The 26935-nt window shown below is 44.4% G+C and overlaps 1 protein-coding gene across 2 annotated transcripts in view; it reads right to left on the bottom strand.

Moving 5' to 3' along the window:
* The window catches only part of MYO5B (myosin VB), a 385776-nt gene that overhangs the window by 186626 nt on the left and 172215 nt on the right, over positions 1-26935 (bottom strand). For both annotated transcript variants that reach the window (XM_054031756.1, XM_054031755.1), the window contains exon 5: positions 11390-11546. In XM_054031756.1, the coding sequence (XP_053887731.1) occupies positions 11390-11546 (157 nt within the window). The remainder of the gene's footprint in view (positions 1-11389; positions 11547-26935) is intronic.

Below are 26935 nucleotides of genomic sequence, written 5' to 3'. Positions count from 1 at the left end.
GGACGCATGTCCTCTGGAATGGTGGTTGAAGCATGAAGGGACATATGAATCTTTGGTGCATCTAGCAGGTAAATATCTGCGATGCCGGCTTCAACAGTGCCATGTGAATGCCTGTTCTCACTTTCAGGTGATATTGTAAATAAGAAGTGGGCAGCATTATCTCCCGCAAATGTAAACAAACTTGTTTGAGTGATTGGCTGAACAAGAAGTAGGACTGAGTTGTAACTTCAACTTTCATGATAAAGAGATTGCACTACAGTAGTTGTATTAGGTAAATTGAAAAATCCTATTTATTTTGTTTTTTACAGTGCAAATATTTGTAATAAAAATAAATATAGTGAGCACTGTACACTCTCTATTCTGTGTTGTAATTGAAGTCACTGTTTGAAAATGTAGAAAAAACATCCAAAAATATTTAAATAAATGGTACTCTATTACTGTTTAACAGTGCGATTAATCACCATTATTTTTTTTAATCGCTTGACAGCCCTAATCTGCAGTCCGAATCTAGCTCACAGACGAGAGTGAGCATTTATAGCATCTGACAAAAAGAAATGCGGACTGCACAAGCACAAGGGTGAATTGTGTTTACAAGTCAGATAAGAAGCCTGCACCATCTCCTAGAGAAAGAGACACTAAAGCTTTATTTGTCCGTGCATGTCAGAAAACTCAAGGAATCAGTGTGCTGAACGCATCCTGGCAGTCAATTCATTTGAACCACTGGGAACAGGATTTGGGATATTCAGCTCCAAAACATCAGGTGAACCACCATCAGCTATATTAAGGCTTCTACGCTTATATCCCTCTTTGGTTCAGCCCCTGGGGGTCAACCGGTTTATATACATTTGAGTCTGATATTCCATGCAATAGAGTGTATGTGGCATTATGCAGGTCTTCACACCAATTAACAACAGTTTGTCTTCATGCATAAGGAAGACAACAGTCTGGTGTAAATTTCTGACTGCACACATGTCAGCATCATGGCTGTCAGCTAGATCTTGCTGGAAAGAATTGAAAGGCAGCCAGTGCTGTTCATATTAGTTTCCCCCCATACTTCAGTTAATGTTAGAGATACTATCATATTACACAAAGGTTGCAGAGGGAAAACACAATACTACTTAGTACATCTTTAAAGCACTTTACAATCAATAACCCAGATCAACACATCTGTCAGACAGACAAATATTATTAATCTTATTTTATAGGGGAGGAAATAGAGGCATTGAGAAAATAAATGAATTGCTCAAAGCAACACATTGCATCAGTCAGTGTCAATGACTGGAACCTGGGATTTCCACTTCTTGCTCCTGTACTCAAACCACAGGTCTCCTCCCCCTAAAGTAAAAATAGCACATTTTTACTAGGGTTTGGCCACTCGCTCATGTGCTCAACTTCACTTTGACTTAAAAAGGACTAGGCGGATGAAGAATCAGGCCTCTATCAAATTTAGTGCTTCTTTTCTTGGGAAGCTGTTTGCTGAGACTGAAAACTTCTATTGAAGGTTGCATCGTTTGAGCTAATACGAAGGGGAGAGCCTCGCATTCTGAAAGTCCTTGTGAATTATCAGATGATAGAAATCATTGCATAAATTTCATATCTGCTCACATTTCACATTACAGGAATAACTTAACATTGACTGAAGAAACTGCTGTTTTCATGCGCAAAAAAAGAAAAAAGGGGTGGTACATATGTTCCACAGTCCGAGTGAGCTTGGTGGGCTAGCAGCAGTCCCAGCACCCAACGATACACAGGATCTGTGCTGGATGCTCGCTTCATCACAAAGTCAAGGAAATTAGCGATTCAGAAGACTCGCCACACTGGACATGTATTCCATTGGGGGCCAATGAAAAACTGTGCAAGAGTGTGTACACACACCCCTCTCAAACTTCTGCATTATCCCTAGCAACACACACACACACACACACACACACACACACACACACACCCCTCAAACTTCTGTATTATCCCTAGTAACTGGCCATTCTGGTGCGACACCACCTTGGCGGGACGCCCGGATGCTACAGACCATGAGCTTCTTGCATCAAGACCACAGGAACTGGGTTGCTGGGGTGTTTTTCCATGATAAACAACTTGGGGCAGCTTCTAAAGTAACTTCACAATAACACCTGACTGTCCAGGAAGCATTAGGGCTGTGGGGGCTACTTCTGTACCTTAGGGTTCCCGAGTGACCAGAGTGGCTCTGCCGCTGCTGCTCTGCGTGGGGAGGGGGTTGGAAAAAGAATTATTCTCCCCTTCTCCCTTCCCCTGCACATCTCCACGGCCATCTAAGCTCCTTGTGCTGGGTGCTCAGCTGAGGATTTGCCTCGTCACATCTGAGCTATGATAAAGGGTTTACTAATTCCATCCTCTCATCAAAACCTTTCTAAATTAAAAATCTGTCATTAAAACTTAATCCCCCAGGGATCCCAGCTTCAGACAATGTCGTGTAAGTCTCCATTACAGGCATTTGGATTTGATCGACTAAGCAGGAACAGAGAAATGATTACATGGTCGATATTGATGGCTCTGCAGGGGATAACTCCATCACAGAGCACAGTGAAAAAACAAACAAAAAAATCAACTACAATTAATCTGTCCCTTGAGTATCACACCTTTAATTCAACTAGCTTTAATTCGACCCTCCCAGAAGGTTCTAATCCAAGTTGGATGCTCAGAGATACCAGACAGGCTTGAACTTTACTATATTTTACTAAAATTTATTATTTGTATCATGGTAACTCCACAATCAAAGGCCCCTAAAAGCAGGGCTTTGGAGCAAAGCCCGGAGCAGCACCGGAGCAGTGGAGCTGCAGGTTTTTGCCTGGAGCTGAAGTGGAGCCGGAGCACAGCTCCAAAGCCCTGTCTAAAAGGACCAGGCTGCCTCTGAGTGAGACACTGTACAAACACACAGGATGATATGATCCCTGCCCTGAAGAGATTACGATCTAAAACAGATAAAAACAAACAATAGCATTGCTAATGGCAGGGCTTTGGATTTTGTTTTAATCAATGAACACCCATAAAACACCTGATACAACAACAACAATTAAAATTGGTGTTTATCCAAGAAACACCAAAAAGCTCTCCAAAATGGCTACTTGTCTGTAAGGGCTTGTGTACCTGGAGCAGCAATGTGGGCTATGGGGGTGGGGGGTGATTTCTAAAGCACATTAAACTGGCTGTGCATTAATTGGTCCATGTAGACCCTGCTGGTGCTCACTAAAGGTACCCTAGTGAGCTGTAACATAGCGCTGTTTGAAACAGCAAAAGCACACTAGGGAACAGTACAAGAGACTGCTCATTGCTATAGTACATTGATTTAATTCTTTGAGGTATATTTTTAGCAAATGTTTCTGCTTTTTTGTATAGATGTCCAAAAAATCAGATTTTGGGGGACACACTCTTTGCATATATTGTAATGAGTAGTGCATATTATACACATTACTCATTACAGATACTGTACTTTACTCATTACAGTATATACAAAGAGAGAGCCCATCAAACCCAGATTTTTGGACATCTATATAAAATGCAAAAATTGCTAAAAATAAACCCAAATAAAATCAATACCCCCCCAAAACACAGGCCCTATAATGTGCATACACACACACACTTTAATGAATTTATTTTCACAAAAACTCTGGGATGAGTGGGTATTATCATCATCCTCATTTTAGAGGTGGGGAACGGAGGCACAGAAAGCATTCAGGTCAAAACATCCACTATATTTTTGGTACTCGATTTGAGATACCAAGGGCCTGATTTTTCAGAGTACTAATCATCATATAGCACTTTATATGTTCAAAGCACAGCTCCCATTGACTTCAGCTGCAAGTGAGAGTGCTTAGCACTTCTGCAAATCAGACCCTCAGGTCTACCCAGGCACCCAGAAAGCGGGCATTGAATGAGACAGGGTCCCGTGGAAAAAAATAGTATGTGATCCTGTAAGTAAAGATGGTATCATAATGAATACTCACAGGTTGCACAGGCAACCTGAATTCTGCCATTTACTAACTTTTGAGGACTTGACTTTGAAACCTTAATGTTCTTTTAAATAGTTTGGGTGTGTGTGATTACTTCTACTACCCATAAATATTCTCAGCCCTTTACACTAGAGTTAAAGACTGATTCTCTGCCCTCAAAGTGCTCAAGTACTTACAATCTAAACCGAGAGGAGAACATGGGATGGAGAAGAACAAGAGTACAATAAAATCATGGGGTCACTCAGGAGGGGCATGCATGTGTTTTGAACGTAATGAAGTATTCTACAGTGGTTTTATACTTGTGTGTGAGATGCTATCATTTACATAAACCTTCTCGAAGAAGATGTTGAGAAGGAATTTCAAAGAGGTGAGAAAGAAGACATAGCAGATGGGGTCAGGGAGGGAGTTCCAGACATAGGGGCAGCATGAATGAAGACATGGAGGACAACGACATATCTGGACACATGCGCTTTACTAATTTTCTGTGATCATTTGGGAATCAGACTGAGCTGTAGAGCTGTTATATCAAGTAACATCCCACCGGAGCTTAAACACACTATCTCTGAATATTTGCTATGCTGGTATATCTTGTTAAATCAAATTTTAAAAATCCCAATTATTGTACGCAGTGTTGTTGTAGCCGTGTTGATCCCAGGGTGTTAGAGAGACAAGGTGGGTGAGGTAATGTCTTTTATTGGACCAACTTCTGTGGGTGAGATAAAAGATATTACCTCACCCACCTTGTCTCTCTAAAAATTCTCATTGGCAATCCCTGTGAAAATGTGGTTGGTAACATATACAAGTATCCAAGTAGTGGTTAGATACGACTGTGATAGGCATCCTAAACATAGATTAGATTCAATATCCAAGACATGAAACTCTAAATAATGGAGCTTACAAGAAAAAAATCCTTAAACTTAATTATAGCAGCACTCGTAGAGCCAGGGACCTCTCTTGAGGTTTAATTTTGTTTTATTTAAGGAGTGTCCTACTGTGGCATCTAGGTGCCATGAACACTAGTACCTGAACTATAAGGCCCAGAAGTTGTAAATATGAATGCATGTGCTTTACTCATATAAACAGTCCTGTTGATTGGCTTAATTTTGTTCAGATAAGCAGTCTCATTCAAGTCAAAAGGACTACTTATTCTGAGCCCTGATCTTTGCAGGATCAGGACCTAAAATTGCTCATCTTCTGGAGAATCTTAGATTCTGTGTCTAGCAGCCACACACTGCCTTTCCCTACATCATTAACTTGCTTTTGTGAAATTATTTTTTTTAAAATGGATTGAACCCGGCACATTTCCCAGAATGAGGGAAATTAAACCCCTGAGGTAGCTGAAATTAGAGATTTAGAGTAAAAAATGTAAAAGTGCTTAAGTCCACTTTCAAATGAGATGTAGGCACTTTAAAAGTCAATGGGACTTGGGCTCCGAAGTGACTTCTGAAAATGGGACGTAGGGGCTTTTGAAAATTTTACCCTTAATCATTATATCTGCAGCACACAAGCACAACCTCTTTCTCTTCTCTTAAATTGGCAGAGGGATGACAAAGGGAATCTTTCTATTTTATTTCACTTGCTGTCAATTGTCTACAGGACGTTTGTGCTTATGGCTTAGGGTCAGAACTCAATATGTGGGTCAGGTCAAAGAAGTAAGGCCAGAGTTCTGCTGGCAGGCTTTCAGCTGCAGCTCAGAATTGAGAAAGTGCATTCCTTTTTAATGGAACAAGAGACCACTTGCTGGCAGAACAGCAGAATCCTAACACATTTTGTCATATACACCACAATTAATTCTCTTTGCCACACAAATTGAAATTAGAGTTGGCAGAGAGTACAGATTTCTTTTCAGCACATGTGGCGGAAGGAGCCTTCAGAGAAGAATATTGAAAAATGGATGCCAATAATAAAGACAGCACTCTCAGGAATCGAGAAAAAAGAACTCTTATTGAAGAAGGCACATTGGACTGCCCCAGGGAAACACTAGGACTGGAATGGCCCCAGGATTGGAAGAACAGAAAGGTGGCTTAGAGCCATTTTCCCACCCCTCCCCCCCCCATTTCCCAATGACTTCAGCATCAAATGTATCTTGACCACCTCCAGGGTCGGCGCAAACCATTAGGTGACCTAGCGCCCTAGGCGACTGCCTAACATTTGGGGGGTGGCGACCACGGCGGCCGGATCTTTAGCCGCCCCGGTTGGCGGTGGCATTTCGGGGATGGGATCTTCCACCGCCTCTGTCGGGGGCAGCATTTCGGGGGCAGGACCTTCCGTCGCCTAGGGCAGCAAAAAAGCTGGCAGCGCTCCTGACCACCTCTGATGATCTCCTTCAGTGTCTATATTTTACCAATTGGAGATAGATAGGGTCCTGGTAACAGGGAGCAAAGCTGTTCTGTTCTCTGTAGAATTGCGAAGAGGTGCAGTATTTGAGTCACCTCCAGTTTTATGAAGATCCAAGTTACAATCCAGCATTAGCAAGGAGATGGACTAGAGGACCTAACAAGTCCTCTCCCTCTCTAAGGGCTATGACAGCCGCACCGGAACTGCACAGTAAAACAGAACTAAAGACAATTTGCCATAACTAAAAACTGCTCGAGTTGCACAGGTTTCGCTGGAATGAATTATCTGTCTTTCCTTCATGTGTGGAGGTTGCTAAACACAGAACACTGCTGAGAGTAAAAGGAAAGGAAGCCACGACATGCTGAAAATAGATGGGTGAGACACAGGGTGCCATTGCCTAGGAAAGGGGAATGCGCAAGGGTTGACAAGTTCAAACCAGGGGTATTTACAGGGCAAAGAGCTTCTTTGGAAAGGGTGTTGATTCCATGCCAGAACAGCACTGGTACCAACCATTAGCGTAACAGCTGAGACTTCATTTAAAATGGAATGGGGCTGATGATAAACACACACTTACAGAAGACCCACTGTGATCAATTATCATTCAGATTTAGGAAAGCTTGGTTCAAGTCAGTTACTTCAGGTTTTTAAGACAAGTGAATTTCATGCTGGTGATAGCTGCCAGACTGACATTCCTGGTATTTCGTGCCCTCTCTTTATACGTGGGACGAGTACAGCACGGGAGGGCAGCAGTGCCAATTTCCCCCTTACTGCCAGCGTGTGCCTCAACTCTTACTCCTTCAGGGGTTAGAGGATTTTTTGGCACCATATCAATAGCTGCTGACTCCGTGGGTGCTCCGGGCCTGGAGCACCCACAGAAAAAAAAAATAGTGGGTGCTCAGCACCCACCAGCCACAGCTGTTTGGCGATGCCCCACCAAAATAGGTGATCCATGGGGCACCGCTGATCAGCTGTTTGGCAGCTGCGGAGAGGCTTGGGGAAGGGCAGAGAGTAGTGGGGGTGGGTGGGTGTTGGGGACGGGGCGGAGTAAGGGTGGGGCCTCAGGGGAAGAGATGCCGTGAGAGCGGGGCTTCAGGGTGGAGCAGGAGCGGAGCACCCCCGTGGAAAAATAAAAGTCAGTGCCTCTGACCCATGCCCACTCAATCATCATTCAGTTTCATTTAGTACTTGTATAGCACCCATAGTGTGTTGGAACTTTACAGACATGTAGAAGGACATGGTCCCTACCACAGGGAGCATACGATCCAGGTCAACAACTTACCAGTGTAATGAAGTATCTCTCAGGTGAGACTGCCAAACAAGAATGCTGATGAATAACAGTTTGTGATGGTGGTTTTCTGAGGTGGACTTATCGACACGTAGTCCACTAGGAATTGGACACATCACTTAATATACTGTAGGTCTGTGGATCCTCAAAGTGTGCCATCCACTTTGCAGAAAAAGCTTAGAAAGGTAATGGTAACCTTGTGGATAGTCTGAGCAAAGAGACGGACTGAATGAGCTGGAGCCTGCACGCCCTTCTCATCTCTAATAACGGTCTCTTCTCACCCATGCTGAAGCACGTTGTCAGGGCACTGTGAGGGAAGCATGCTCTTTTGACACGGATATCCCTAGAAAGTGAAGTCCTCCATCACATAATGGGAGCAATCTGACACTTTTTAAAACTCAGAACAATGAAAATACGTCCATTTTATTATTACAGATGTACAGGTGTGTCCACTGGGGCATCGCGGGGGTATCCGCCACCCAAAATGGGAAAGGCCTGTCATCGCAGCTAAGCTATTGTACAACGGTGGCAGCTCTCCAGACCCAGCATAGGCACTATGCGCTGTGCCTACAATATCGGCAATAAATGCAGCCATTATTATATATTTCTTCAGTCGCTTTGGAAAGGATAAAAATAGAGCTGCAGTCTAGATGCATCCAACAATTGTATGTATGAATCCCTGCAGCCAGTAGGTCAATGATTAGGACAGGGCCCGGCTCAATAACCCCACAAGTAAATCTGCCTCTCCAAAACATAAATCCACTGCCAATGCCGCAGTGTGCCAGGGTAAGAGTTCAGCTTTGATTTCAGGTTATAATCGACGAAGTCCCAAATACCCCAGGCTCAAGTTATGTAAGGGTACGTCTACACAGCAAAATAAGACCCGCAGCAGTGAGTATGTCTACACAGCAATTTAAGCCCAGGTTCAAGCCAAAATCCCAACATCCACACTCCAAACGTGCTAACCTAGGGCTCAGACCCAGGGGCCCAGGACCCTGCAGGGCCGGAGAGTCTGAGCTCTGTCGGTTCCCTGTATGCCCACAGCCCCAGCAGCCCTCTGGATGTATCCCAGAGTTCCTGGTGGCAGAGGAGCAGCACTGAAGGCAGCCGGAACTAGCGCCATAACTGTCTGGCCAAACGTCATCCCCCTTCCCGCTCCTCTCACGCCGGTCACTCTGGCTCCAGCTCCTCCTCATTGTTGTGCAGAGCGTGTCCAGAGCAGGGAGCAAAGCTGAAAGGCAGGAGGCAGCTCCTGGACATCGGGATGTTGGGATCATTCCTCCCCTGGCCATGCTAAACTGGGAGCCCTGCCGCTCCCTCGCCCTGCAGGGCAGCCACTTGGTCCTGCTCCGCTCTCTGGCCTTTGCTCCCAAGCCCCAGAGCCCTCCCTGGGACTGCATGTGCTGGGGCGACTGGGCTGCATGCACTTTCAGGGCAGCAAGTGGGAACCAGCCCCCAAACTTCCCCACAGCCTCCCAGGGAGCCCCTTATCCCTGCTTCCTGGGGTGCAGGAGCACACAGCGCACAAGCCCTGGGGATGCACTTCACCATTCTGCAGCCGGCAGCAGCCAGGCTGGGGGGTGTGTGCTTTTCCTCTGAAACCTACATTTTATGCCAAACTTCAAGACAAACAGACAAAAATAAATAAAACAACAAGCAAACCATCTTCGTGGAACGTCTCATTTTAAAAATTAAGAATTGCAAAGTTTCATTTTAATTCTTTGACAGCCCTGGAGACTGACGTCCTCATTACCCTCAGAACTGGTGCACATGGGCATTTCCTGCCAACGTGACTCAGCCTGGAGCTGGAGAGCTCAATTCTCAGACTACAGCCTTCCCACACTGCACTTATTCTACTGACAGCTACCAAAGGAGTTCACTATGCAGCTTATGTACTCAGGTGCTTCTGATGGGTCAGAAAATTCTTAACTTAGGGTTAAAATGCAATGTAGATGCTCAAGCCCCAGGGTCCCCAACACAGGACAGCTGACTCAAGTCCCATTAACCGTAGGCTTACATTGCTGTGTAGACATAGCCAGTGAGTCTCAAAGCCCAGGTCAACTGACTGCAGCTCACACTGCAGGGCTAAAAATAGCACTGTAGACATGCAGGCTCTGGCTGGAACTTGGGTGCTAAACCCAGTGACGGGGGTCTCAGAACCCAGGCTCCAGCCTGAGCCCGAACATCTACACTGATATTTTTAACCCACAGCACAAACTCAAAGTCGGCTGATCCAGGCTCCGAGACTTGCTGCTGCGGGTTGTTTTTTTCCCCACTGCATAGATGTACTCTAACACAGCAACTAGACACCTGCGGTTGGCCTGTCCTGGCTGACTTCGGCTCAAGGGCTTGGGCTGAGGGGCTGTTTCATTGCTGTGTAGACTTGAGTTCAGGCTGGAGCCTGGGCTCTAGGACCCTGGTGGGTGTCTGTGTAGACATACCCTAAGAGACGTTTCTCCCTGTCTGTTCCACCACACTACCTGCATTTGTCAGAACTCTTAAATGATGTGCCCTCAGTATGAAGCTGGAAGGAGCTAGACCACAGGGTGTGTTATGGAACTGTTATCAGAAATACGTTTAATGCTAAACCTGACCACTGATAGGGTTATTGTGAATTACCGATATTTCTTAACCACCACCACCATCCTTGTCAGGGTATAGTTAGATGCACCTGTTGTCCAGGCTTTTCACTGAGTTTTAAACTCACAGGTTAGGCATCCCTCTCTCAAAATCATTTAAAGTTATGCTGATGCTGGGGGTTGCAGAATATTTACTTTTAACATCAATAAACAAGACTAAATTCTTTGGGACAGGGATTATATTTTTAACCACGTCAATTCAAGCCATGTAAATTCCACAGTGATGGATGCACTATAAATGCCTTCATTAGTAAGGCGAGAAAAAATAAATAAATTAGTTCAGAGCAAAAGAGATCTCCACGTGCCTAGTCAGCAGGTACTACTATCACCAATACGTCCTAATAAGAGAATATGAAAAAAGTAGATCTATGTTGATTCAATCTATAGATTCAGCAGAAACCTCTCTCCATATATATATATATATATATATATATATATAAACGTTAGGGATGCTACAAGAAGCAAAGAGAGAATAATGAAGGTGAAGATGATCGATAATTAATGATGTAGATAAGGCCACACAAACATCATGTCTGCAGTGTTATCTGAACTCTGCTACCTACAACCTTTTTTGTACACGGCTGTTATCAGCACAGTTCTAGCAACACTGAGATCGTTCGAACGGTCTCCATGGAGCGTTCAATCCTTGGCCTCGCTCCTGAGACGGGCAACAAGTTGGCCAGTTGTGGTGGGCTTCCCCCTACCCCCATCTCCATGTTAAAGAACTAGACAGAGACCCAACAGCATATTTCACATACAGTGGGTCACTGAACGGACATTTTAACAGCTTATAGTCACTATCAGCCTGCAACAGATTTTAAACCGGTGACCTATACATAAAAAGTTGCCTGAACTAGTCAATCCCAATTATTTAAAAAAAAAAAACTGACTATATTTAATAATTATATACAAATCTAGTTAAAATAGCTATATTTTCCTATTCCCGGATCTCACTTCTGAGGCTGAGACAGGTCCTGTACATAAACAGGATGACAGAAACCCCCATCTACAAGATAGAGGGAGGATCCCAACCCTGAAGCAACCCCACCCTAAGTTGGTGCAATTTGCGAATGCTAGAAACAAATGCACACAGATTGCTTAAAGTAGAATAAAAATCTATGTAATTTCTTTTGGGCCAGCTTTACCTCCATGATTGGACTGGATGCAAGGACCTTCTCTTCAATGTTCGTCTCACTGGCAGAGCCACCAACAGATGCGAAGAAGCGCATGGCATATTTGGCAGAGACTGTCTTTCCGGCACCGGATTCTCCGCTTACGATAATGGACTGGTTCTTCTCATCCCTGTGTGTCAGAGGAGAAAGGCTTTTTATAAACTCATCTCCTTGTAAAGCTCTGGGTTGTCTCTCCCACCTTCAATGGCCCTTGCTTTGTGTTTTTGCATCTTCATATGCATCTTAATTTTGTTTTAAGTTTTCCTTATGTGTGTAGATTCTAGGATGAATGAAATATTCACGCTATTGAAAAAAGCATGACCGACACAGTATCAGTACCATAGATTTCCCAGTTGGAAACTTTAAAAAGTTAATGCTTCTGAGCATCTTAAAACAGAATTCCTTTAATCTTACCATCCACTGCTACAATTACAAAGCACCACTGCCTCTTACTGCAGGGAACTAGCATCCTGGCATTTACCCCCTGGCGCTACAGCACTCCAATAACAATAATCCTGCTGTTTGAGATTCCTCCTATCATCACTCAACAGGATTTTGCTGGATATCAGCCACTGACTACTGTGCTCTTGGTCTCTCCCACCCTTCATTCCTTTCAACAACAGAAACTGATGTTTCATCTAAGCATTCCAACAAACAGAGAACTGGACCCACAACAAGGGTGTCCCTGGCCTCTGTTTGTCAGAGGGTGGAGATGGATGGCAGGAGAGAGATCACTTGATCATCGCCTGTTGGGTTCACTCCCTCTGGGGCACCTGGCATTGGCCACTGTCGGTAGACAGGATACTGGGCTAGATGGACCTTTGGTCTGACCCAGTACGGCCATTCTTATGTTCTTATGCAAGTATGTTAATATGCCCTTTAATTGTGGAACTCCTTGCTGTAGGATACTACTGAGATACAACTTAGTACATTAATAAAAAGAGATTAAACATATGTTGTATACTCCTGTTGATTCAAAACTCTACTATCCGAGCCTCTGCATTATCTGAATCACCCTCCTTATCCCCCAGCATGAGATATGTGCTGCAGAGGGACAAGGAAGGGATTCGGATAATGCAGAGGTTCGGATAAGAGAGCAGAGATCCCTGGCCAGCACTGTGAAGAGGAGGAGGAGGAGAAGCCTTCAGAGGCAGAGGAGGCCACCCTGTTGCTGAATGGCTGCTGCAGCCGTGCAGGGAGCGCCTGGCAGCCCCACTGTCATTGGAGGAAGTGAGAACACCTGTGACAGCAGAGCTGTAGAAGGCGGACACGGGGCTGGTGAAACCTGATCCCTGCAGGAACAAGCTGCAGGCAGAAGAGTCCTGGCTGAGGGTCTCAGCCAGGACTGAGTGTCAGCGGCTCCAGAGCAGCAGAAGGAAATTTTAGCACCAGTATAGAAGGTGTATAAATAACAACAGAAAATATAAATGGAAGAGACCTGTTAGAAGATCTAGTCCATTCCACTGCCAGTGCGAGATATAGTGCCCGGGGAAAGGACATATTCGGATATCAAACTGGTAACAGTCACTACTATTTAAACCAAAAGGCAGAGAGAAGATATCACATGATGCTGCAACCCCAGCTTCAGAAGGATTCCTTCAGGCCCTCTGCTTGAAATTATCCTTCCACCCTTACTCTGATCTCTAAAATTAACACGATCATGGAATGAAGTGCTACTCATAGGTTGCCAGGCATCTGGTTTTTTACTGTAATGCCAGGTCGAAAAGGGACCCTGGAGGCTCTGGTCAGCACCGACTGGGCCGTTAAGCGGCCGTTGGCGGTGCAGCGGGGCTAAGGCAGGCTCCCTGCCTGTCCTGATTCCACACAGCTCCCGGAAGTGGCCAGCATGTCCTTGTGCCCCCTAGGTGCAGGGGCAATCAGGAAAACTCCGCACACTGCCCACGCCCACAGGCGCCTGCTCTGCAGCTCCCATTGGCCGGAAACCACAGCCAATGGGAGCTGTAGGGGCGGCGCCTTTGGGCACGGTAGCCTGGCTACCCCTGCAACTAGGAGCCGGACATGCCAGTCGCTTTTGGGAGCTGCACGAAGCCAGGTCAGGCAGGGAGCCTGCTTTAGCCCCGCTGTACTACCAACTGGGAGCCGACGGAGGTGGGAGCTGACGAAGGTAAGAGTCACTTTGCTGGAGCCCAAACCTCCACCTGCATCTTCCCCAGGTTGGAACCCCTTTTGGAGCAGGCACCCCATCCCTCCTCCTGCAACCCAACCCCCTGTCCCAGCCCTGAACCCCCTCCCGCATCCAAACTCCCTCCTGGAGCCCACACCCAGCCCTGAGCCCCCCCCCCCCCCAAACTCCTTCCCAGAGCCCACACACCACGCAACCCCTCCTGCAACCCAATCCCCTTCCCCAGCCCTGAGCCCCCTCCCGCACCCCAAACCCGTCATTGCTGGCCCCACCCCAGAGCCCACACCCCCAGCTGGAGCCCGCACTCCCTCCTACACTCCACCACCTGCCCCAGCTTTAATCCCGCTCCTGCACCCAAACTCCTTCCCAGAGCCCACACCCCGCGCCACCCCTCCCGCAACCCAACCCCTCAGCTCCAGCCTGGAGTCCCCTCCTACACCCCAAACCCCTCATCCCTGGCCAGTGCACTCGCACCCTCCCGCACCCCAACCCCCTACCCCAGCCCAGTGAAAGTGAGTGAGCGTGGGGGAGTGCGAGCGACAGAGGGAGAGGGGATGGAGGACAGGGTGAAGTGCTATTAGACAACATATTGATCTCTCACTTCTGGACTCCCTAGTATGGTGCACTGTGAAATGAGCTATAGGAAGCACTGACTTGAGAGCAGCCACCAAGTTACAGCAGTACCACATTAAACACCTAATAAAAGGAACTGGTAACTATTGCTAGCTCCAGGCACAGAGAGGACGTACCCAATAAATATGACAAGCAGCACTGTTTAGTTGAAGGCCATAACAGTGGCATCCCCGGAGCAAATTGAGGAAGTGATTTAAAGCCGCTAAGGAGGGAAGCACTGCAGTTAAACTGGTGAAAAGATCCGTGAGGGTTGTTATGCTAAGCTTGCTAAAGAACTATTTGCTGGGTTTCCTGTGGAGAGTAATTTGCCACATATAGCATGAAATCAACAGGATCAACACCTATATGTGGAAAGAAAGAAGTGTATTCTCATATGCAAAAGGGAAAGACAGAAAACAAAAGGCTCTGGAATTTGCCCCAAAGTGCAGATGAACAGATTATCCCTTGCTGGGTGAGGGAGAAGAAATGGAAGAAAGAGGTCACATACATAATACATCGATCTGCAACGCTTCTCCTGGATTTTTCCCCTCCTAATGGAAAAGTGTCTCCCTCTGCCAATAAATTCACAAGTGAAGACAGACAAGAATGATTCAGATTAAGGCCAGAAGGGGACCATCATGATCTAGTCGGACCTCTGCACATTGCAGGCCACTAAACCTCACCCACCTACTCCCGAGTTACTGAAGTGCTCAAATCATGATTTAAAGACTTCAAGTTACAGAGAATCCACCATTAACTCTAGTTTAAACCTGCAAGTGACCCGTGGCCCCACACTGCAGAGGAAGGCGAAAAAACCCCAGAGTCTCTGCCAATCTGACCCAGGAGAAAATTCCTTCCCAACCTCAAATATGGTGAGTATGTGAACAAGACCCACCAGCCAACTGGGAAAGAATTCTCCGTAGTAATTCAGAGCCTTCCCCATCTAGTGTTCCATCGCCAACCGTTGGAGATATTTACTACTAGCAGTCGCAGATAAGTCCTGATACTGCGTCAGGAAAATCAGACCTCATGAGCTCAGTGGCGTGTATATAGATGACGTAAAAATCATGTTCAAGCAGCCTGATCAAGGATAAATAATAATTTAACATAAGAGGATGACTGCAGCTGACAAATCCTCACGCCATTCTAAATATCTTTTCGCACCCACAAGGACTGTCACGTAAGACATGGCGCACCTTTTCTTCCACTGCATATTTTACTGTACTCATTTTGCAAACACAAGTTTGCAAGGACAGGATAAAAGCAGCCCAGTACATTATTTCCGACGGCAAAGCCTACTACTACATCTCATCCTGCAGTCTTAATTCACCGAAATGAAACATAAGATAGTCATTAAACAAGTTACAAATTGCTACTGTTCTTCAAAGAAGCAATGTTACCAGCTGAAAGCATGCATTTATTGTGTAGTGTGCAATCAGTTACTGCAGTCTACATTTTTCTATTTTAAGACTAGCCCTATCCAGAAGCATTTACAACCACTGAGTGAAATCCTGGCACCATCAATTTCCATGGGACCAAGATGTCACCCATTCTTTCTAATTGGTTAAACAAAAGGGATTGTGGCAGAGACTCTGTGAAAGAAAACCATGGAGGTCTCTACAGTGTTGAATCTTTTCAGTGTTACCTTAGATGCCCCAAAAATGTGTTCATCGGTTGATTGTAGTTGACAAATTAACTGTATATTATCCTTTTCAATAGGCTTATGTAAAATAAGTTTTAGAAAGTGGTGTAGTCTTATTTTCAGAACCAGTTAAAGGTTTTTAAAATCTAAAGCTGGCTTACTTGTGGTCTCTTACGTGTTGCTAGAGGACTATTGTTTCCTATCAACTACCTACTCCTAGAGTGCCCCTCATATAGTATCTAACGCATCACAGAAACATTTGTTTTGTTTATTTTAGCCATGGAGATGAAACTTAACTGATCTGAGCTTACTGTCTTTTGTCCCCTAATGAAGCCAATAAAGCATTACTGAATGGAGGAATTATAACTGATTTAAAGTCCCCAATCATGATCTATCACAACTTGAAATGAATGGCATATAGCACTGGAGAGACGAAGCCATGATTTTTCCAATAGTATCCAGCAATAAAGTTTAAATTTCTAGTCCTGACAAAGGCCAGTTGCAAGACACCAGATCTTAGAAGCACATATTTCCAGAGAACACACAGGATCTCCCACCTCCTCAATTTTGACATGGGGTTTAGCAGCTGCTCTCCCAGAGATAGCTGGGCATACAGGTGAATGATTTGAGGATACATTTGAAGGCAGAACACAGGGCTATCTAGCTGATATACTGCATAAGTTTCTCGCTCTTGTTCTCAGGACAGGATATAATTGGCCACTATCTGAAGTACACAGGGACTGGGCTGGGGTGGGTGGAAAGGATTTTATGTCCTACTGTCCTGTGATCTGCCAGCATTAAAAATGCTTCTGTGAACCAGTAGCAAGATTTTCCATAAGCGTTTCCAACCACTCAAACTGGACGGACATCCAGGACACTCCCACGGCTACTTATCTAAATACTTTTATGGTGTCCTTCATCAAGGTACCCATTCACCTCCCCTATAATGTGAAGTACAATACAGAAAGTTCACCTTCTCCCCTGCAATGTGATGAAGAAGTGAGATCCCCATTTAGGCAGCTTATATCGCATGCCTTGCACACAAGAAGTGCCCACTTATGTAAAGGGGAATTTTAGGTGTGTAAGGAAAGCAGAACCAGTCCATAGCTTTCAAACAGACAGCATGCTAGAGGAGGCCTGGCAGTGGTGGAGCGTTTTTAGAAGTGTTGAGGATTCTGCCTGGGAGAATCGGATTACAGTGTATGAGGAACATAACTCCAGTGTCAGTCCCCATTACATACCATCTCTGTTTCACTACGAAGCGATTAAAAAGATTGGGTCTGTTCAGCTTAGAAAAGAGACCACTAAGGAGGTCTATCAAATCATGAATGATGTGGAGAAAGTGAATAAGGAAACATTATTTACCCCTGCCCATAACATGAGAACGAGGGGTCACATTAAGAGGCAGCAGGTTTAAAACAAACATAAAGAAGTACTTTTTCACACAGTGCAGTAAACCTGTGAAATTGGTTGCCATGGAATGTTGTGAAGACCAAAAGTATAACTGGGTTCAAAAAAGACTTAGATAAGTTTATCAAGGGCTATTAGCCAGGATGGTCACAGACGCAAACCCACGCTCTGGGTGTCCCGAAGCCTCTGACTACTAGCAGCTGGGACTGAACAACAGGGGTTGGATCACTGAACAATTGCCTTGTTCTGTTCATTCCCTCTAAAGCATCTGGCACTGGCCACTGTCAAAAGACAGGATTCTGGGCTTGGTGGACCCAGTATCCTGGGCGTGGTGGACCCATTCTTGTGGTTTTATTTATACTATTTTGAGTGAAATCACGTGACTGTTTTTCTGTGGAGCACTGCAGTGTGCTTTAAGTGTCCTCTCTGCTCTGGGATCAGATTTCCTAACTTTTGCCTTTACAAGTAATGCAAAGGCCATCTCTAATATACTAGCCCATACATTTTATGATGCTAAGTGGTTAGTTATTAATGGGTGTACCTTCTGTTCTGGGCACAAACGTCATCAAGGACAGGAGACAGTCAAATACTTCACAACCAGAAGCAGGTGGGAGAGAGAACCCAACAGATTTCCTTTCCCTACAAGAAAAGCACCTGCTACTACGGACTTAAGTTCCTGAGGATTATAGCAAGAGTTGGGGCATCTATTGAACCGTGGAAAATAAAACAATCATTGGTCAATAAAGTGTGCTAGCTAAATTCTTTAGCTGCTCTTTGGCAGCATGTAGGCTACGCTGTCTAGCTCACAGACTGCTTCCCCACTGCCATGCAGCTTGCGTAGTTATCTGTACCAATGCAAAGTGGAGATGAAATGCCACCATTCAGATGTGGCTGCATTCTACACTTGCTTTGTACAGGTGTCAATGACTTCACAAGGCAGCAGAGAATCACGTTCAATCACTTTAAACCCTTCTCTTTTCCTTGTTCTTGCTCCTAATCCAGCTGTGGCCTCTTCTGTCCTGCCACTGATGGGGCAAGAGCCTTCTCCTCTTGCCACGTGTCAACGTCTCTGTATTTCTCTGCCTCAGGGACTCTTCATCCCCTCTCAAATCACAGCTGAATGCTTCTTCTCTCTTACCTATTCCTCTTAATCTTTCCTTGTTATTTTTACAATGCTTCCATCATATTATAAGGCATTCAGGGTACAGTTTGCAGGAAAGATGGTACACAAAAGCTGTATTATCTCCCACAAAGATTTGATTTTCTGATACAGATACAATTCTCCACCCTCCCTCAAATTAAAAAGGTGCCTTATGCAGAGTGAAGCTTTGACCAAAAGTCTAAAGCCAGAGAAAAGGAAGTTACCACCAGCAGAGTCTTTGAGAGCCAATTAAGCACGACTTGCAAAATCCAAGTTATAAGGCTACGACCACCAGCAAGACATATCAGAATCTCAGGGCAGGGACTATTTCTGTATTTGTATCCTGTGCAATCCTGAGCACATCCTTGCCACTTAAATATTTTTTTAGCGGGCCACATCTGTCACTACTCTCCTTTCCCTGCAATGTTCCAGGCTGAACTGAGCACTTTTCTACTGTATATAGTTGGGCCATTGCTGCTGCTACCTTCTGAGAATTGTGTGTAATTGCAAAAAAGCAGATTAATGACAGTACATTTAAAAAGACAAAGAAATCAACAACTAAATGTGTGCATGTATATATGTATTTTATAGCAATTAAAATATTTTGAGGATAAAAAGTTCACACACACACACACACACACACATTACTGTACTACGCTGACACTTTAAATCAGATGTCAGAGATGGAATTATTTTTTCTAATGTTTTGTCTAGTCTAGTTTTAAATGTCCCACCTAATGGGGGATTCCATCAATAACTCTTTCAGGAGTCTGTTCCACAAGCTCCGGATCCAGGCCATATCAATGGGATTCAGATTAGATTATGAATTGGCCATTTCTGTAATATTTTGAGTGCTGTTTGCTATTTCTCCTGTCTTTTCTGTTTAAACGTACTGTTGTTCACCCACACATACTGATCCCAGTGGATTACAGTGTGATAAAAGACAGAGCAAACACCATTTGCTGCTAATACAATCAGCTTGTCAGGTCACATTTTTCTGAAGTTTCACAAAGATTTGCCTTAACTGCTGACCCATTCCTGTTCAGAATGAGTCAGCTAGGTTCTCCAGGCCTGTTGAGGTTTTCTGCCCTTTTTTTATTTGAAATACTAGCTACTGTACTAAAAACAATTGTGAGATCACCTGGATCAAATGGTTCTTATCTTTCTAGTTAAACTCTGATTACAAAAGAATGATCAAAGTGACAGTTTCTACAAAAGAAAATGCCTTCTCTCTAAAATTCAGTCAATATTTTCCAATGAACTGATTTTTGTTTTCCTCTGTGGCAGCAATCACTTGTCTGACACATCACACAGTACAGACAGTACATCCCCCTTCCCCAAAGACTGATTCTTGATTAAAGATGCTACTTTAAAATGCAGACAATTCTTTGCACCTAAAACAGGAAAAGAATACCCATGCCACAGAGTATAAGGGAATCAACAGCTGGGGTCCAGAGGAAAAGAATCTAGGGATCACTGTGGACAGTTTGATGGGGGAAAATACCTGCTCAAGGATTAGAAGAGGGAGAGGGGGAGGGACGGGGGAAAAGCAAACAATATGTGGTTGTATTCAGACCATAATAGGCAAAGATTCTGAAAATATATATGCCTGACTTGAAGCTGGGGTTGTAATTCCTAGCTTGAGGAGACATACATGCCTAGCTCTGATCAAACGAATGTGCTCAAAATAGAGCATAGCCGGAGAGGCAAGTCACTCTGAGTATACACCTAATGTCTCAGACTGGTACATGCTTGGGGTGGCTAGCCCCTCCCACCACCACAGCTACACTCTATTGGGTGCCTGAGCTAGCACAGACACGTCTCCTCAAACTGGGAATTATACCTCCAGCTCCAAGTGCACACATGCCCACAGTGACTTGCCCAAAGTTAGAGATGAAGTTTGTGCCAGAGTAGGGAATTGAACCCATGTCCTAGGCTAGTGCCCTAACCACTGGACCATCAACCTAGGGCAGGCACTGGCAGAGCAAGCTTTCCCCGCTGCACCCCCCCCCCATTGATACCTCTCAATATTCTTCTTCTGCAGAAGATTACAGTGGGGATTACAATGGATGAGAAGCTGGATATGAGTCAGCAGTGTGCCTTTGTTGCCAAGAAGGTCAATGGCATATTGGGCTGCATTAGTAGAAGCACTGCCAGCAGATCGAGGGAAGTGATTATTCCCCTCTATTCGGCACTGGTGAGGCCACACCTGGGGTATTGAGTCCAGTTTTGGACCCCCCCACTACATAAGGGATGTGGACAAATTGGAGAGAGTCCAGTGGAGGGAAAGAAAAATGATTAGGGGCTGGGGCACATGAGGGCTGGCTCCAGGCACCAGCTTAACAAGCAGGTGCTTGGGGCGGCCAAGGGAGAGGGGCGGCACCTGCGGCAATTCGGAGGCGGCAGGTCCCTCACTCCCTCTTGGAGCGAAGGACCTGCCGCTGAACTGCCGCCACCGATCGCAGCTTTTTTTTCTTTTCTTTTTTAAATTGCCGCCGCCGATCACGATCGCGGCTTTTTTTTTTTTTGGCTTGGGGCAGCAGAAATGCTGGAGCCAGCCCTGGGCACATGACTTACAAGGAGAGGCTTAGGGAACTGGGCTTATTTAGTCTGCAGAAGAGAAGAGTGAAGGGGGATTTGATAGCAGCCTTCAACTATCTGAAGGAGGGTTCCAAAGAGGATGGAGCTCGGCTGTTCTCAGTGGTGGCAGATGACAGAACAAGGAGCAATGATCTCAAGTTGCAGTGGGGGAGGTCTAGGTTGGATATTAGGAAAAACTATTTCACTAGGAGGGTGGTGAAGCCCTGGAATGGGTTACCTAGGGAGGTGGAGGAATCTCCATCCTTAGAGGTTTTTAAGGCCTGGCTTGACAAAGCCCTGGCTGGGATGATTAAGTTGGGGTTGGTCCTGCTTTGAGCAGGGAGTTGGACTAGAATACCTCTTGAGGTCACTTCCAACCCTAATCTTTTATGATTTATGATTCTATTTCAGATGGATTGCCTCTACTGGCGAGAGGCAAACTCAATCTTTCTATCTGCTTAAACTGCTAGTAAGAAGAGCTGGGTTCAAACCACATATCCCAAATATGGGGGTTTCGGATCTCAAGTTTTGGCTCAGCTCATTATAAAGACAGGGATCATTTGAAAAATGGTCAAACCAACCCAACCCCTCAGATATGATCTCTAGTAGCAAGGTTGCTAGCTGTGATGGTCTTTTAATTTTTGTTTCCAGTAGGAACTCAACCAGGTAATGACCTCCTCACAGGTACATAACCAAACAGCCATTGGATAGTAATGGTTTTTTACTTGCTACTGACTGCGGTGGAACTAGAATCACTGACCTAGAGGTGAAAAGTTCCCTACCCCAATGCCAGTCCCTTTACATGTTAGTGTTTAATTCATCGCTACAGTGCACGGAAAGGTTAATGACAAAGGTTAACGGAGCTTCTTTGTATTCCTCTTCTATCAGTATGATTATTTCAGTTACGCATGCGGCAATAGCCATTAGTTCTGCAGCCTTTAATGCAGAGGTTTTTTTAATCTATGTTTAAGCTGTAAACATGGTATATTTGCAAATTATGCAGAGCTGTAAACATGGTACATTATGCAAAGAGGACTGTAAATCCAAATCCACTTTATCCTGTTTAATAAATGCCCTCAGAGTTTTAACCTCTTTTTATAAACTGCTTAAGTGGGGCACAATACAGGTTACAAATTCTGAACTCCCAACTTCCTACCAGCCCTGTTTCTGCATCACATAAACAATGACATCCTCTCCAGGGTCAAAAATGTATTCTGTCTCCCACGCTGCTCTCTCTTCCTTGGATAAACATTGACATCTGATGACCTGTGTATGATTGAGAAATGGATCAGAACAATTGTCTGAGGGATACAGAAGAGCTCAAGTGGAAGATAAACCTCTTGCAGCCCCAGGCTCACAGAACTTAGGAGAAGTCACAAGAATAAAAAAAAATCTGTGTGTTTGCCTAAATGTTCTAAAAGTTATGAAACACCTAGAAGTCTGCAAAGTTATGTTTCTTCTTCTGAAAGGTTGGCCAAAAGCCAGAAATTCTGGGATCTGTACTGACATCTCGAATGGGCGATTCTCAGCGATGAGGCACAACAGCCACAACTTGAACCCACAGAATTTAATGTTGTTACTTTTCTTTCAACTAAGTGGAAATTGAATCCTTTATTTTTCCCAAAAGTTTTATAATTAAACAGTCACATTTATAGCTCTTCGCACACACACACCCCACTGGCACATACCCTGCCGAACAACACGGAATACAAATACGTACTCTGAGAAAATACCATGGTATTTTTGAAATCCATCCATCCAGAGCAAATAGGACCTTGGTTTCAAAGGAAAACTATCAACTTCCAAATCAAAGCCAGAATTCTTTTTGTTTGTTTGTTATTGGTTGTGGGGTTTTTTGTTTGATTGTCTTTGTCAAAGTTGCTAATAATTGTGGGTGCCTCAACTTTTAGGTGTCAAAGCTTACCGGGGCTCAGTTTCCAAAAAATTCAGAGCACCCACCCACTATTCCTTTAAAGTACTTGGCCCATATATGGTAAATAAAGTCTATCTTCATTACACTAATGGCTATTTTGTTTATTAAAAGGGAGAATTCTAAAAATCCATTTTATTTTTCAGTGTTTTATGCCATTTGTTGATTTTTCTGCATTTTCAAGGACAATGAGAATTGGTGAAGTCACTTTCACGTTCTCATTTCTGCAAATTTACACTCAAACACTTCAGTAGCATATGTATTTCTTCAACACATGGCTTCATTGGGTTGCGTTGTTTAAAAAAAAAAACCCTCATAAAAACACATCTATTGGCCTTCAGTCTTGTAGAAGCATTTGCTGGAAGCTTCAGCACTTCTGAAAAGTCAGGCCGCTTCTTTTTAGAAAATATCTAAATTTTTTGCTAAGATTTGATCTGGTAATGTCTGTTTAAGGTGTCCTCTCAAAGACAGACAGACAGAGACAGACAGACACAATCTCAATTTATCTACCTCAGAAGGGTGAACAGCTGAGTCTGCCTTGGAAAGAGGAGTGTAGAGACTTGAAGACAGACAATTAAACCCACTAAGCCATTCCCCTCCAGTTCTAAGCTGATGTTGGGGGGCGGGGGAGGAAGTCTTTTTAGCTAATACTAATGCACAATTGCTATAACGTATTTCAGTGTAATTTCCCTTCTCTCACACACACAAAAACCTACACACCAAAGTAACACAGATAAAATTTCCTATAACTATGCAAGCCCTCATTTTGCCAATGCAGAGTCAAAATTAGCAAGAATTCCATTTCTGAAGTAGTGTAAACAAATTGGGAACACAACTTCCCTGATTATTACCATGAGTCATACTTCAGTTCATTCTTGTTGCTGAAGATACACCACATATACTGTAGTCTAAAATCCAAAGGAGGTAGATCTGGTTTAGTAGTGATAGCACTTGACTGGGAGCTAGGACTACTGGTTTCTATTTACTGTTCTGACAGCGCTATGGGCAAGACAATCTCTATGCCTCCATTTCCCCAGCTGAATTATGGAGAAAAGAATATTTACGGGTACATATGTCAGGTGGGTGGGAAGGCTTAGTGTTTGTACCATCACCCAAATCAAAGCACTCTGATGTCCTCATATGAAAAGTAGAGCGTACTATAATTATTTAGACAACAGGCCAAAGGAAGAATGAAAGTAATAGATTTTCTCCATTCATTTTTAAAACTACCTGTCCAGCGATCTGAATTTCTATAGACATAATGGCATAAAAATGCTAAAAGATTCCAGTATCCAAATGTTGTGGTGAAGAAAGTACAGCAGAACCTGAGAGCTACGAACACATCGGGAATTATTGTTCGTAACTCTGAAACTGAACAAAAGGTTAGGGATGTTTTTTCAAAAGTTTAATACTGAACATTGAGTTAATACAGCTTTGAAACTTTAGTATGCAGAAGAAAAATGCTACTTTCCCCCTTTTTTTTAATAGTGTATGTTTAATACAGTGCTATACGGTATTTGCTTTTGGGGGGGAGGAGTCTCTGCTGCTGCCTGGGTGTGTGGTTGACTGGTTCATAAATCTGATGTTTGTAACTGAGGTTCTACGGTAAAATCCAGGGTTTGAGGAAGTCTAACAAGTGAGAAAAGGATCCCTCCCACTCAGCTGCTGGTTCTAAATGGATAGCTGCTGATTACTCTACTCTGCATTAAAGAAATATGTTCCCCATTAGTTTAACAATCTTTAATCTGCTGCAATACAGAGAAAATACAGCTCATCAATTCTAATGCACCTCCAGGGTTTCTCTAAAAAGGACACTGAGTCCAAGCTATAAACCTACATAATTTCCTCTGATGGCAACTCCATTACGCATTGGATACGCCATCTGAGGAAACCCTAGTATTGAGAAAACTAGAGAGAGTTTTCATGCTTCCTGAATATTTCTTTTACATACAACGTTAAAAGTGTCAAGTTCTAACTAAAGCTTTCCTCCATTTTCACTCTGGGACCAGTCCTGGCAGTAGGGTGTAAAAACTCTGGCCTCAAGGACCTCCCCCTGCTGCGATAAACTGACTCAATGTCAGCTCAGTTCTAAAACCAGCCTTTTGATTTTAATCAGAGAACAATGAAAGCATTGATGACAATTTTCAGCTCCAGAACATTTTCTTTAATAAAATATATGAAGCCAGAACTTTCTGGCCTCTGTAATCTAATACAAACTAGCCGAGCTCCCCCCAAGATCTCCACAGCTGGCAGGGATGGAGACAATCACTCTAAACAAGTTAAATGTTTAAAGCCATGTTGTCCAACCACGGAGCCTTCACCCCCACCCTTCTAAGCCACATCTGTAGACCTTGTATTCCCTGACCGCAAGAACCAGGAGAGTCTAGAACCTCGAGGGGAAGGGAGAGGTAAATTCAAGCCCATGATTCTTTCCCTTCCCACCACCAGCAGTAGAGAAAGGCTGGCATAGTGGGGGAATGCACACTTCTCCCTTTTCCAGCCCCTACTCTGGCACAGGACTCGAAGTGTATATCTACACTTCAAGTTTTTGGAATTTTTGGAGTTTTTGGAAAGTGTAGGGGACAATTTCCTAATGCAAGTGCTGGAGGAAACAACTAGGGGCAGAGCTCTTCTTGACCTGCTGCTCACAAACCGGGAAGAATTACTAGGGGAAGCAAAAGTTCATGGGAACCTGGGAAGCAGTGACCATGAGATGGTCGAGTTCAGGATCCTGACACAAGGAAGAAAGGAGAGCAGCAGAATACGGACCCTGGATTTCAGAAAAGCAGACTTTGACTCCCTCGGGGAACTGATGGGCAGGATCCCTTGGGAGGATAACATGGGGGAGAAAGGAGTCCAGGAGAGCTGGCTGTATTTTAAAGAATCCTTATTGAGGTTGCAGGAACAAACCATCCCGATGTGTAGAAAGCATAGTAAACATGGCAGGCGACCAGCTTGGCTAACAATGAAATCCTTGCTTATCTTAAACGCAAAAAAGCAGCTTACAAGAAATGGAAGCTTGGACAAATGACCAGGGAGGAGGATAAAAATATTGCTCAGGCATGCAGCAGTGAAATCAGGGAGGCCAAATCACAATTGGAGTTGCAGCTAGCAAGGGATGTTAAGAGTAACGAGAAGGGTTTCTATAGGTATGTTAGCAACAAGAAGGTGGTCAGGGAAAGTGTGGGCCCCTTACTGAATGGGGGAGGCAACCTAGTGACAGAGGATGTGGAAAAAGCTAATGTACTCAATGCTTTTTTTGCCTCTGTCTTCACAAACAAGGTCAGCTCCCAGACTGCTGCACTGGGCAGCACAGCATGGGGAGGAGGTGACCAGTCCTCTGTGGAGAAAGAAGTGGTTGAGGACTATTCAGAAAAGCTGGACGAGCACAAGTCCATGGGGCTGGATGCACTGCATCCAAGGGTGCTAAAGGAGTTGGTGGATGTGATTGCAGAGCCATTGGTCATTATCTTTGAAAACTCATGGCGATAGGGAGAGGTCCCAGATGACTGGAAAAAGGCTAATGTAGTGCCCATCTTTAAAAAAGGGAAGGCGGAGGATCTAGGGAACTACAGCCCAGTCAGCCTCACCTCAGTCCCTGGAAAAATCATGAAGAAGGTCCTTAAGGAATCAATTTTGAAGCACTTCGAGGAGAGGAAAGTGATCAGTAACAGTCAGCATGGCTTCACCAACGGCAAGTCATGCCTGACTCACTTAATTGCCTTCTGTGATGAGATAACTGGCTCTGTGGATGAGGGGAAAGCAGTGGATGTGTTATTCCTTGATTTTAGCAAAGCTTTTGATATGCAAAAAGAAGAACAGGAGTACTTGTGGCACCTTAGAGACTAACAAATTTATTAGAGCATAAGCTTTCGTGGACTACAGCCCACTTCTTCGGATGCATATAGAATGGAACATATAATGAGGAGATATATATACACACATACAGAGAGCATAAACAGGTGGGAGTTGTCTTACCAACTCTGAGAGGCCAATTAATTAATTGGCCTCTCAGAGTTGGTAAGACAACTCCCACCTGTTTATGCTCTCTGTATGTGTGT

The sequence above is a fragment of the Malaclemys terrapin genome, chromosome 6 (assembly GCF_027887155.1).
Source record: "Malaclemys terrapin pileata isolate rMalTer1 chromosome 6, rMalTer1.hap1, whole genome shotgun sequence".
NCBI classification, from domain to species: domain Eukaryota; kingdom Metazoa; phylum Chordata; order Testudines; family Emydidae; genus Malaclemys; species Malaclemys terrapin.
This window is presented reverse-complemented; position numbering and strand designations above follow the sequence as displayed.